Raw genomic sequence first — 11,621 nt, forward strand, 5'->3', positions numbered from 1 at the left:
CCCAGTCGCTGTTGTTTCATTTGCGCCATTTTGTCCGCTCACTTTGGTGATTGGGCTTTAGAAAGCTGTACTAGAGCCAATCAGAGGGAAACCGGACAGCGAAGATACGGTAAGGGAGACCCGATTGAAGGCATTGGTAGTTGTCAGCACGGATTGGTTTGTCATGGACCAACCAAATTACTAACCCCACTAAATGCAAAAATCGAATGACAGTTTGATTCCGACCGCTCCGTCCCCGGCTGGGTAGCCTGCAAATAAGTTCTTGTTCCCAACATTGGCTGTTGTGTGGAAACATGATCTGTGTGGTCGACGACCGTTAGCTAGCTAGCTAAAGTCTCGAATCTCAAACAAAGGGATGATGGATCACGTTAACACCCAGCTAGCGGTAAATGTTCGCTAGCAAATGGTGATCATGTTAACAACAGCTCACCTAACGTTACATTTATGTGTTGGCTGGCCGGGTGACGTTAGCCAGCTAACAGTTAACCGTTATCTTTCTACGTTTTCTGACATCTGCCACGCTATATAGTTAGCTAGCTAACTAACGCTAGCCTGGTTAGCTCTCCCATGAAAATAACATGCCAACATAACGCCACACAGCAAGCTAACAGCTGTTCTATATCGGAATATGGGGTCATGTCCCACCCCTTCGATTTAGACAAAAAGACACGCTAACGTGACGAATTGGGCTTAAAGGAATACTAACGTTGGTTATTTAAATACCGTTATATGTATTGCCTTACACACAATGAGTTAGCAACATGTAACGTTAGTAAACAGCTACACAAACCTTGTCTTTGGGGGTATTCAAGAAGGGGAGTGTCAAATGTGAAAGACATTATTGCTAATCATCTAATGTCTCTATCCCTAATGTTTTAAGAAGGCGGGGTGTCAAATGTGAAAGACATTGTTGCTAATCATCATCTTAACATGTCTCTGTCTCTAATGTCTTAGGGGAGGACCGCAACACTAACTAGCTATGGAGCAGTACACCACTGCCACAACTACAACTGGGGAGCAGATAGTTGTGCAGACTTCCAATGGACAGATCCAACAACAGGTGAGGATTTGCTCAAATAAAGTTGGTTTTGAACACTAAGATTGTCACACAATAAGCTGTAAGCACACAGGTAATGGGTATCCAGAATTAAACCATTCTGAACCAGTCAACTTTACTGATAGTGCTGAGATATCTGCGCTGTGTAGTTCCTTGCCCGAGACTGTAGCTGTCCTGCCTTGTCTGCAGACACAGGGCACAGTGACGGCTGTGCAGCTGCAAACAGAGGCGCCAGTGGTGACGGCCTCGGGCCAGCAAGTGCAGACACTCCAGGTAGTGGTGTGACCGCCGCCCTGTGTCACAGTGTCACAACAGTGTTACAGCCTACAAGTTTGCATGGTTCATGACCCATATCAGTGCTGTTTGGTTCGTCCTCCGTCCTAGCATGTCCTATAGCTGCCTGAGCTGCATGTTCTTGACTCAGTACAGTGTGTCACGTGTGTCAGCCTCAGGTCTCTGCTTCTATGCTCATGGCTGTCAATGGACTATTGTTTATCAAAGTTATGTTTTCCATTTCTTTCCTTTTTAAAAGCAGGTTTCACAAGTCAGACCTTGTTCTCCATGATGTGGACACAGCCATCTGAAACATAGGTGTTATGGATGTGTTTTGTAACTAGTAGGAGAACCTTGTGGGGTTCAGTATTGAATGTTGAATGCCACTTGTCTTACATGGATCCATAGTCATTACAGGCTGTCACTTAGCACTCATCTCATGCTATATTTTTCTTACTGTCATTGTGAAATGGCAGTGGGTTCCTTCCATTTTGCATTATGTATTCATTTTTATATCCCAAAACAGCTGGAATGACGGAAAAATCATCAAATACCATTAACCAAGATTTGATATCTGGGATGTTCCTGAATGACATCATTTGCTTGCTAAATCATGGCCATGGTATTAAGGTAACTTAACAGATATTGTGTTGTTAAAACAGTTTTTTGTCTTTCTGTGTAGGTCCAGGGCCAGCCTCTGATGGTGCAGGTTAGCGGTGGGCAGCTCATCACGTCGTCAGGGCAACCCATCATGGTACAGGCCATGTCGGGGGGTCAGGGCCAGACCATCATGCAGGTCCCTGTGTCCGGAGCCCAGGGACTACAGCAGGTGAGGGATACAGTGCAGTTACTACATCAGGATCAGCATGCAAATCTTACAGCATTATCCTGTACTGGGACGCAGTGTTTCCTGTACAATTGTATTGGGTACATGTGTAGGGTGTAGGAAATGCTTAGTCTGAGACCTACTTTCACTCCTATTCCAGGATCAGCTCCAATGGGCATTGCAGTTTAAGAATGCCTCTTATTTGGATATGTATATAATGATAATGGATTTAAAGGAAACACTGCTGGGACATTATGTATTTACCATCTTATTAAAAAGGTGAAGTGAGCCAAGCCAACCTGTGGATATTACTGTGTGCATGTGCAGATCCAGCTGGTGCAGCCGGGCCAGATCCAGCTGCAGGGCGGCCAGACGCTGCAGCTGCAAGGCCAGCAGGGTCAGCCGCAGCAGATCATCATCCAGCAGCCCCAGACAGCCATCACCGCTGGACAGAACCAGGTCATTTTCCATCCCCATTCTGACGAGTCCTGTTTTACCAGCTTCGACTGGCAAATCCTTGACATTATAATAGCATCATTAATGAGTGTCTTCCCTCGTCCCCTGTGGTCCCACAGGGCCAGCAGATCAGTGTGCAGGGCCAGCAGGTGGCCCAGACAGCTGACGGACAGACCATCGTCTACCAGCCTGTCAATGCAGATGGCACCGTCCTGCAGCAAGGTAAACTCATCTCTTCTATACCTTTTGTGGTTTTGTTACATTCACTTCGTAGACTTTTAACAGCAGTACCACAAGTATTCATTTTGACTAAGAATGGTGATGTTAATACCAAGACGATGATGATGATCCTTGTACTTGTAGGAATGATCACAATTCCAGCCGCCAGCTTGGCAGGTGCCCAGATTGTACAGGCGGGGGGTGCCACCACCAACACCACCAACAGCGGCCAAGGCACTGTGACCGTCACCCTGCCAGTCTCCGGCAACATGGTCAATGCAGGTGGAATGGTCATGGTAAGACCCTGCGCAGAGGTACCCAGCATCTTATTACCTACTTTTACCTAGCCTCACACAGGGGTGGGCTGTGTGGTGGAGGTCAAAGAATTAATAAGAGCACCACTCCTACGCACCAAATTTAGTTATCAGTAATTTTGTCGCTAACAACAAAATTTATGCTCACTCACGGCATGCACTGTGCACAGTACCACTAATTTAAAGAATATTCTGGCACTAATCAAAATTGTATTATTATTTATAGCATGCGATAGAGACTTTTGCTCTTGAAATGTATTTATTGCCCTTCGTGCCATTTGAAACATTTGATAAGTTCTTAAAAGCGTGTGCATTAGATGTCCTTACAACTACACATTTCAATGCAACTTTTTTTTTTATCTGATCATGCCAGGACGCGTTAAAGTGAGAGGTCTGGGCACACAAAAATCTGATTTTTCCCACATTACTATCAGATCCTCAAAACCAGATATGGAAGTTGTCAGGTTTGCTATGTTATCTGAATTCCACTTAGTCTGGATGCAATCCAGCCACAGTGTGTACACAATGTAGAGGTTAAGAGTTGGGAGGGAAAGTAATGTAGACACATTTGAAAACAAGTGTAACCATAGCCTTAGATGTCCTAGTCTATAATTCCAGGTCATGTGGCCACTGTGCGTGTCCAGCATGCACAGTGCCTGCGTGTCTGTCTCAGTTTGTACTTGTCTTTACCCTTTCCCTGCCAGAGGTTCTAAGCACTGTGTGCCTGTATGTGTCTCTCTCTCTCTCTCTCTCTCTCAGATGGTGCCTGGAGGTGGCACAGTGCCCACTATGCAGCGTATCCCCCTGCCAGGAGCTGAGATGCTGGAGGAGGAGCCTCTGTATGTCAATGCCAAGCAGTACCACCGCATCCTGAAGCGAAGACAGGCCCGGGCCAAGCTGGAGGCTGAGGGCAAGATCCCCAAGGAGAGGAGGGTAAGGCACATGGGTCATCATCATACACCACATAAGCCTAGGTTTTCACTGCATGTGTAAAGGAATACAACACTGGCATGGCGGTTGATTCCTGATGAAGTTTGGACACACAATGTCTGTTTACAACATTAAATAAGCCGTAGTCCAATTCACCACTTTCTCTCTGTCAGAAATACCTACATGAGTCTCGCCACCGTCACGCCATGCAGCGCAAGCGGGGCGATGGAGGGCGTTTCTTTTCACCTAAGGAGAAGGAAGAGATGTCTTTGGCCCTGGCACAGGTAAGGAAAAACAACATTACCTGTAGTTTGTCATTCAATATAAAACCGAGGATCCATTCTGTGGAAGTGTTATCATTTTGTCAGCCAAGGACTTAAGCTACCTACCTTCATCTGAAAAGTATCATCATTTGTAATTTTGTTCTGTCAATCATTTTGTAAGGACAAGTGTCACTTTATTTGATAGTGAGGCATCTTATTTTGGAACAAAACTCTTCATATTTTGTTATGACCGGACTCTCTGTCCTCTCTCGCTCAGCAACAGCAGGAGGCAGCGCAGGCAGCAGCAGACGAGACAGTGGCTCAGATGATCCGAGTCTCATAGCACCGTCACCGACATAATGCCTCCATCTGTGAACTCCACCCTGCCTGAGACTCTTCACCCTAGCTAACCCATCTGCTGCACCTTCTCCTCTCACCCGTACTCTCACCTGCCCCACACTCATGCACCGAACCATAGCCTCGCCATCGGGTTTCTTCCATTATTTGTTCACTCATTCATTGGTCTTCCAGGAGCTGGCCATGTGGCCGCTGAGCCTGTGGACTCCTCTGTTCCTCTCCTCTGAAATTGAGGATGGCTCCCTGCTCAGCTGACCCAGCAGAGCACTTAGGAGCCGCTTTGCTTTTCATACGGACATATTATTTGGACAATAGTGAAATGTGAAGTTATGTGGAACCAGGGCCAAACTCGTGGAAACCTTGGAAATGACAGCTATGAAGCCATACTCTGTCAATCAAAAGGCTGAATTCGTCACCAGTGGATGCTTGTTGCTTTAAGTATTTTTGGTAAATGGTACAGATTTAAGTTTGGTTTGTTTGTTTTTTTCCAGAAATGCAATGATAGTTGACACACTTACATGTGAAAAGTGAATTTATTATACACTTGTGCCCTATATATTTTATGTGATGTCCTGTATGTTGAGATTTCTTTTCTTTTTTTTATATCCACATATTGTGGGAAGAAAAATCAAGTAAGTCCAACTTTAGTCCATTGAGAAAAGACTTAAATCTGATACTGATGTCAAGATATTGTACAGAATTTCTTTTTCCCTAGTGTGTATCAGCTGTACTGAATAAGGTGCCCAATTATCTGGATGTATTTTATACAATCTTTTTCATGATTAGACTCAATGTTTGTAGAAAAAATAGACAACTCATTAATGTTACATCACATTGTATCCATGTAGTTACTTATTCATTGTCTGTCAGTCCACAGTAGGGGTGTTTTTTATTTAAATTGTAGATAATAGCTTTTTTTTTTATCCATCTGATGCAGTCCTACAATGATGTTTTTTTTTAAATAATGAAAAAAGTTGGATGTTTAACTCATGATGAAATTTGTGTTCATTAAATTTTATCAAAGTGTTAAGTTTATTTGTGGTTACTTTTTCACTCCCAGTTTTGTGTAGTTATCGGGATGGCTTGGTTTATGTAAACATAGTACAGACTTAAGAACTTCAATCTGTGACTTACACATACATATATTCTGCTGTCTTCATTTTTACCATTTGGGCTATTTCCATGTACACACCCCAACTCAATACTGATGCTTAAAGCTTCTTTGCTTAAGAAAATACAGTAAAGCCATATCCTCAACCAGTGGTCCAGCCTGCACCTACAGTTGGGTAATACAGGTTGATCCCAGACTGCCTTGAAGCTTTCCAGTCCTGTCCTCAGCAACAGAGGCCACCAGCTCTCATTTAAGGTCTTAAACTAATCATTTCAACAATAAACCCTGGTGAGTTTTACTTTCATGATGGCAATCAAAAAATATATATATAGATGTCATAAAAATAGTATAGCACAAACTGTTACACAACATGAAATATGAATGCTCTTGCATTCCTCAAATTTCCTTGTATTGTTTTCCATTTACTCTCAAAAATATGAAACAAGCTGAGACAACCTTTAGATCACAATTCTGTGGAAATTAGCCAAAAACCCTCTACTTTTTAGGGATGAAAGATGATGAAGTGTGATATTTTCAATTTGTGTAGCCTAAGAGGCACACTCTTTATATGCGATTTAATTGGGCCTGCTAGGTTTTTCCCACTTTCTTTATTTTTTTGGTGTTTTATGATTTGTGTGCAGTTACACAAGATATAGCCTATCAATGGAAGTAGCAGCCATTAGGCTTAAATTTATTTTGGAAGACCAGACCAAGCACTTACAGCAGATTTATAGTGCTGTGGACAGGCAGGTCAAGGCAGGGTCAGCACATTTATTTCCTATCAAAATAATCCCGTGTCCTTTTCAGTGTTGGGTAGTAGTTTACCATTACTTTTTTTGGGGGGGAATTTTTGCATCTTCCCATGTGAATGGCCAGGGAAACCAAATAATGTTCAATGTCATGTTTTTGCTGGGTAAAATCAAACTAGTGGGAATATTTCCACTAATTTCTGTCATTTCTCATCCAAATTAGCTTTGTGTCAGCGTTAACTGAATGAAACTAATCGATGATGGAGGTGGATTTTTTTTTTTTTTTTTTTCAGATAATTCAACTACAATCTGATATTTAACAGATGGGGCGACAACAAAAGTACTGGAGTACACTAGGCTTACTTGTTACTGGAAAAAGTGTTGCATTTTCAACGGTTACCACTTTGCTTAGTAACGCGTTAGGTTATCACCATGGTTATCACTAGCTTTTAGTTAGCTTAGATGCGAAATGGCAGAAGTGGCACAAGTAAACCGATATCATTAGGCTACTTTTGAAATAAGTAACGAGTAACGAGCCCAACACGGATCATTTTCTTCCCCACCGATGCTGATTGGATGAACACCGCCCACACACTGCCCACTTGTTCAGGTGACAGTCTCAACACACCGCCCCCTGTAGATGCTGCTGTCTGTGGATGATGACAGCTGACCTGGACAAAAAGAAGTGTTGTCCACTGCCCATCAGAAAGCAGTGAGGCTAAAATAAAACAGGTATATTCCTTAATACTAATTCTTGATCCGTGCAAGGTCAGCTGGAGGTGCTTCAGTGCTTCTTTACTGCCCCGCTCGGACATTTTTCAAGGCAACACGAAGCTTGACCAAGACGAAGAGGAAGGCGACGGACTCCACACTCTTCAAAATCGGACATCATTAGACATTTTCCAACGCTAGCTCGATATCACCTGGATGCCATGACGGAGACGGAGGTTAAACAAGCGACGAAATATGTCAAAGAAACCGAAAACGTTGCAGAAAAATACTCAGCATTGACTGTTAGCAAAAACAGCGATTTGAATATGAACGTGGGGGATTTGCCCTCCGCAGCCTTCACTGCGGTCCCCACTCTGAAATCCGTCAAGAAGGTAAGAAACGTGATCCCCATCATCATTCACTGGCATAGGGAATGGCTGTGTGTACTGTAGGCTGTGACATGTGAGGAGGATAAATCCGCGTTGATGCGCATTGCACTGCAGCAAAGTCTACCACACAAAGGCCAGATAGTCTATGTTAGTCTGTGTGAATGTATGTGTTCATACAGCACCAACTGTTATCATTTTCAGCCTAAAGGTTGATGGACCTGTGATGAACCCCACCATGCATTTGTTATGATACTGCAGTGTGTAATGAATCACGTTATTTCACGTTAATTAGTTATCCCGCTAAAGAATCACACTATCCCAACCCAGCATGCGATATGAGAAACTATTTTAACCATAAAAGACAGTCAGTATGAACTGAAGGATTTGCAAAGTTGTGCAGTAATGCATCAGGAATTTAATTATCAAGCCTGTGCTACTAGACAGTCTAATCCTATCTTATATGATTGTATTACATGTCTAACAACATTGTATCAGCCTCAGTTGCCAAGCGGCTTTTATCAAGACCTGAATATTGTTAAAATCTGTTTTTATGAGGCCTTCCTGGTTATTTTAATCACAGGTTCCACATTATGCTGGCAGTATGCTTCCTTTAAATAAATAAAAAGGCATGTTGCCTCTTAACCCTCTGTCTCAAGACATCTGCACACTGAAGGAATACATGATCATAAATACTTGAGCGTATATATGGGGGTGGAGATAATAATGGAAACACCTAACAATTTATGAATTTCAAGCACCTAATGAGGTGTAGGGCCACGCTTTGCCTTCAGAACAGCTTCAGTCTTTCTTGGATTCCCATCATACAAGTCCTGATCTGTGTGTAGTGGGAATATCAAACTGTTCTTCCAGAAGGAGAGCCTCCAGTTCTTTGAGGGATGGAGGAGATGGAAATCTACTTTGTACTTTGTGTTCCAGTACTTCCCATAAAAGTTTAATCATGTAGGCTATATACTGTAGCCTATGTGGTGATTGGGGAGGCATTTGACTTCATCTGGGGGTGTCGTCGTGGTGGAATATGGGAACATTGTGATTGAACGGGGTTTATAACATACAGTGCACCTATGTGAAACGGCCTTGTATTCCCTGGCCGTTATACAGCAGTGCAGACAGAGCAATCATCGGACTGAATGAGTCCCTCGAGATGGCTGCTCATACTGTTACAGATTCACCAGCATGCTTAACAGCTGGCAACACACATTGTGGGTTGAAGGCATCCTTTGGCTTTCTCGAGAATTTCACCTGTCCAGATGTAGGAAAAATGGTGTAAGACGACTCATCAGACTGTATTCCTTTTTTCCATTGCTCAAGGGTTCAGGTTTTGTGCTCTTTACACCAGGTTATGTGTCGTTGGCTGTTTCCGATTGACAGCCCTCCTTTGTGAGCTTTGTGACGCTCACAATGAAAAGTTTTGTTGAGACTGTGGCACAGAGGTGTTGATTACATTTTCTGGTAATTTTTGAAGCTCTAGTTTTGTGTTTAGCAACTGTCCTGTTGTCTGTCCATCCCTGTAGGTGACCTTTGACTTGTGACCACTGTTCCTCCTTGCTGATGCAGTTCGTCTTTGTTTGACATTATGTTGTTATGATTTTCAGCACCGTTCCCCATGCTACATTAAATTATTCGATCAGTTTTTGTGACTGATGCACCTGCAATTTGGGCACCAACTATTTGGCCTCTTTGGAACTTCATGTTGCTTTGAAAACTTGAATATAAAAGTGGGGATTGTCAAACCTCTTTTAAAGGTGACACATACTACTGTTAATTGACATTCAACTTAATATGACTTGCCTGTGTAGCTGCCTTGATGTGATTTATGTAAAAGTTGAAGTTCATCCCTAGTATTTTTCTTTTTCAAATTTTACCCAAGAGTTTAACCGCAGTGCAGAAAAAAAAATATTTTTTTCTCAGCAGCGGGGCTTGTAGAGCCCAGAACATTATCCGCGACCCCCTGTCTGGCAAGGCAATAATGTGTGGACTGTGAGCAGCCTCAGGGAGCCTGATGTAAGACATATTGGATGGTAGGAATGTGGACCGCGCTTATGAAAACAAAGCTCTATGTTATGAATAAATGTGAGAGCCCTGTGTCAAACGGTGCCACCTGTTTGTGTGAAAAAAAAATTAATGGGTAAACAAGATACTGAAAATGATAGAAAAAGGAAAATAAAACAAATTAAATTAAAATCACAGACTGCATCAAATGTGACAAGGGTGCCATAGGCAAATACGTAGATGCCACAAAATTGATGTGACTGTGTGTGTATTACTGTGTGTTTGTGTGTGTGTGTGTGTGTGTGTGCGTGTGTGTGTGTGTGTGTGTGTGAAACAATACCGCTACTCTGCCTCTTCTCTCTTTGAATCCATCCAACAGTTACACAATACGCCCCCTGGGAGTTGGACTCAGTGACTGTGAATTTATTCATGCATCATCATTTTCATCTGATGCCTGTGGGCTATTTTACATAGAGGAGACCGATTCTGAAAAGTGTTTATATTACATTGTTACTATCTGGTCTTGTCTATCATAATGTTATGGCATAGTTGAGGTCAAATGCAGATTTTTTTTTTCCTGGTATACACAAATGTTTGTTATGAAACGTGAATGATAGGCCTATATGATGAAATATCCACTCACCTAAGCCATCTCTTAGTCCTTTAACAGAACTCTCAGATTCAAAATTAAAACTTCATTCGCGGACAGACTACATTGAGAAATTGCTTTGAGGATGGGTTCTTTCTAGTGTTTATTGAAACACCAAATCTGTCACAGTCCGCACAAGTACAGTATTTGTCCTCCAGTGTGAGCCATATTAACACTGGGGGAAAAATCGCTATAAGCTGAGAAATATAACACATCCATACTGACGGGTTCCTTCAGTCTCCCTCTGTGTTTTAAGCTGTGCCGGTGGAATTTCAAAAGGATCTCTTTAGCTTCGCTGCAGTATTTCTGTTATGCTTTCTCTACCTTCAAGTTGAAGTTCTCAATACGCTGGCTGCCTTCTCAATGTTGGCCTTCAAAAAATGCATTTTTGGGAATAACAAGCTGATATGGTCAGTGAATATTTGTTAGGTCCAAATGTAGTAGGGTTGTACCCTCTTGTGGTTGTGTACTACCTTATTGTACATATTCTCTCAAGATCAAGGTATAGCGAGTAAGTAGAGGTCATAGTGTCTGCCAAAAGTCGTTAGGGATTAGCAACCTGTATTTTTTTCACAACACTACTGTGTAATCCGTCACGCTTGTGTTTATCTAAACAGACGCCTCTGGAGATCAAAGGAAGTTTAATGTCTTTGGAGCTAGACGTCTCTGAAGAGTTTTAACTTTCTGAGGCTCAGGAGTTGCTCACGTACTACACACCATTCATACTCTATCACAGTTTAAGAAAATACTATGGAACTTCTATCTAAGTTATTGAGTGTGACAGCTGTCAGTAGTTTTCAGGGCCTGATGTTTATACAAAGAAGGCCTGTGAGGATTAGACTGGATGTCTTTTCAATCAGATGGCGCTGCGGAGCATTAGTGGTGTCAGGGTAAGTGGTTAATGTCGCCTTATGCCAAACCCACATTCAGCCCTTATACCGCCCATTCACAGTCACACCACGGCTTAAGTCTGTGACCCGGCCTGCTATCTACGAGAGAAAGGGTATTTTTAGCTGTAGGATGGGACTGGATGGGTCGCTTGTTGATGCGGCACAAGGCTAATGGAAACAGGGTTTAATTCCTCCTGTCAATCCCCTTTCATTCATTAGACCGAACCAGGAATACAGCCGGAAAGTAAAAGCTGCAATAAATGTGGTTTGTGTGTGTGTGTGTGTGTGTGCAAATTTGTCTGTCTTTCTGTGTCTAAGTCAACATCTTACTTTGTGTGTTCCTGCACTTAAAAAATTAGACCACAGCCTACAAACCACTGACTTTAGCAGCTAGTTGTCAAGGGCAGAACCAGAGAG

The 11,621-nt window shown here is 42.6% G+C and overlaps 1 protein-coding gene across 2 annotated transcripts; it reads left to right on the forward strand.

The window, feature by feature from the left end:
• Window positions 1–9: 9 nt before the first annotated feature.
• On the forward strand, window positions 10–5,725 carry nfyal (nuclear transcription factor Y, alpha, like). Of its 2 annotated transcripts, none has more exons than XM_071903253.2 (9): window positions 10–109; window positions 955–1,060; window positions 2,013–2,159; window positions 2,484–2,615; window positions 2,732–2,834; window positions 2,976–3,145; window positions 3,905–4,078; window positions 4,249–4,359; window positions 4,616–5,725. In XM_071903253.2, the coding sequence occupies exons 2-9, from the start codon at window positions 980–982 to the stop codon at window positions 4,679–4,681; spliced, it is 984 nt and encodes a 327-aa protein (XP_071759354.1). In that variant the 5' UTR covers window positions 10–109; window positions 955–979; the 3' UTR covers window positions 4,682–5,725. The 2 variants fall into 2 exon arrangements, with proteins under 2 accessions (XP_071759354.1, XP_071759355.1); XM_071903254.2 differs by having other exon boundaries at window positions 2,976–3,127.
• The last annotated feature ends 5,896 nt before the right edge of the window (window positions 5,726–11,621 follow it).

This window comes from Centroberyx gerrardi, chromosome 14 (genome assembly GCF_048128805.1).
Source record: "Centroberyx gerrardi isolate f3 chromosome 14, fCenGer3.hap1.cur.20231027, whole genome shotgun sequence".
In the NCBI taxonomy this organism is placed as follows: domain Eukaryota; kingdom Metazoa; phylum Chordata; class Actinopteri; order Beryciformes; family Berycidae; genus Centroberyx; species Centroberyx gerrardi.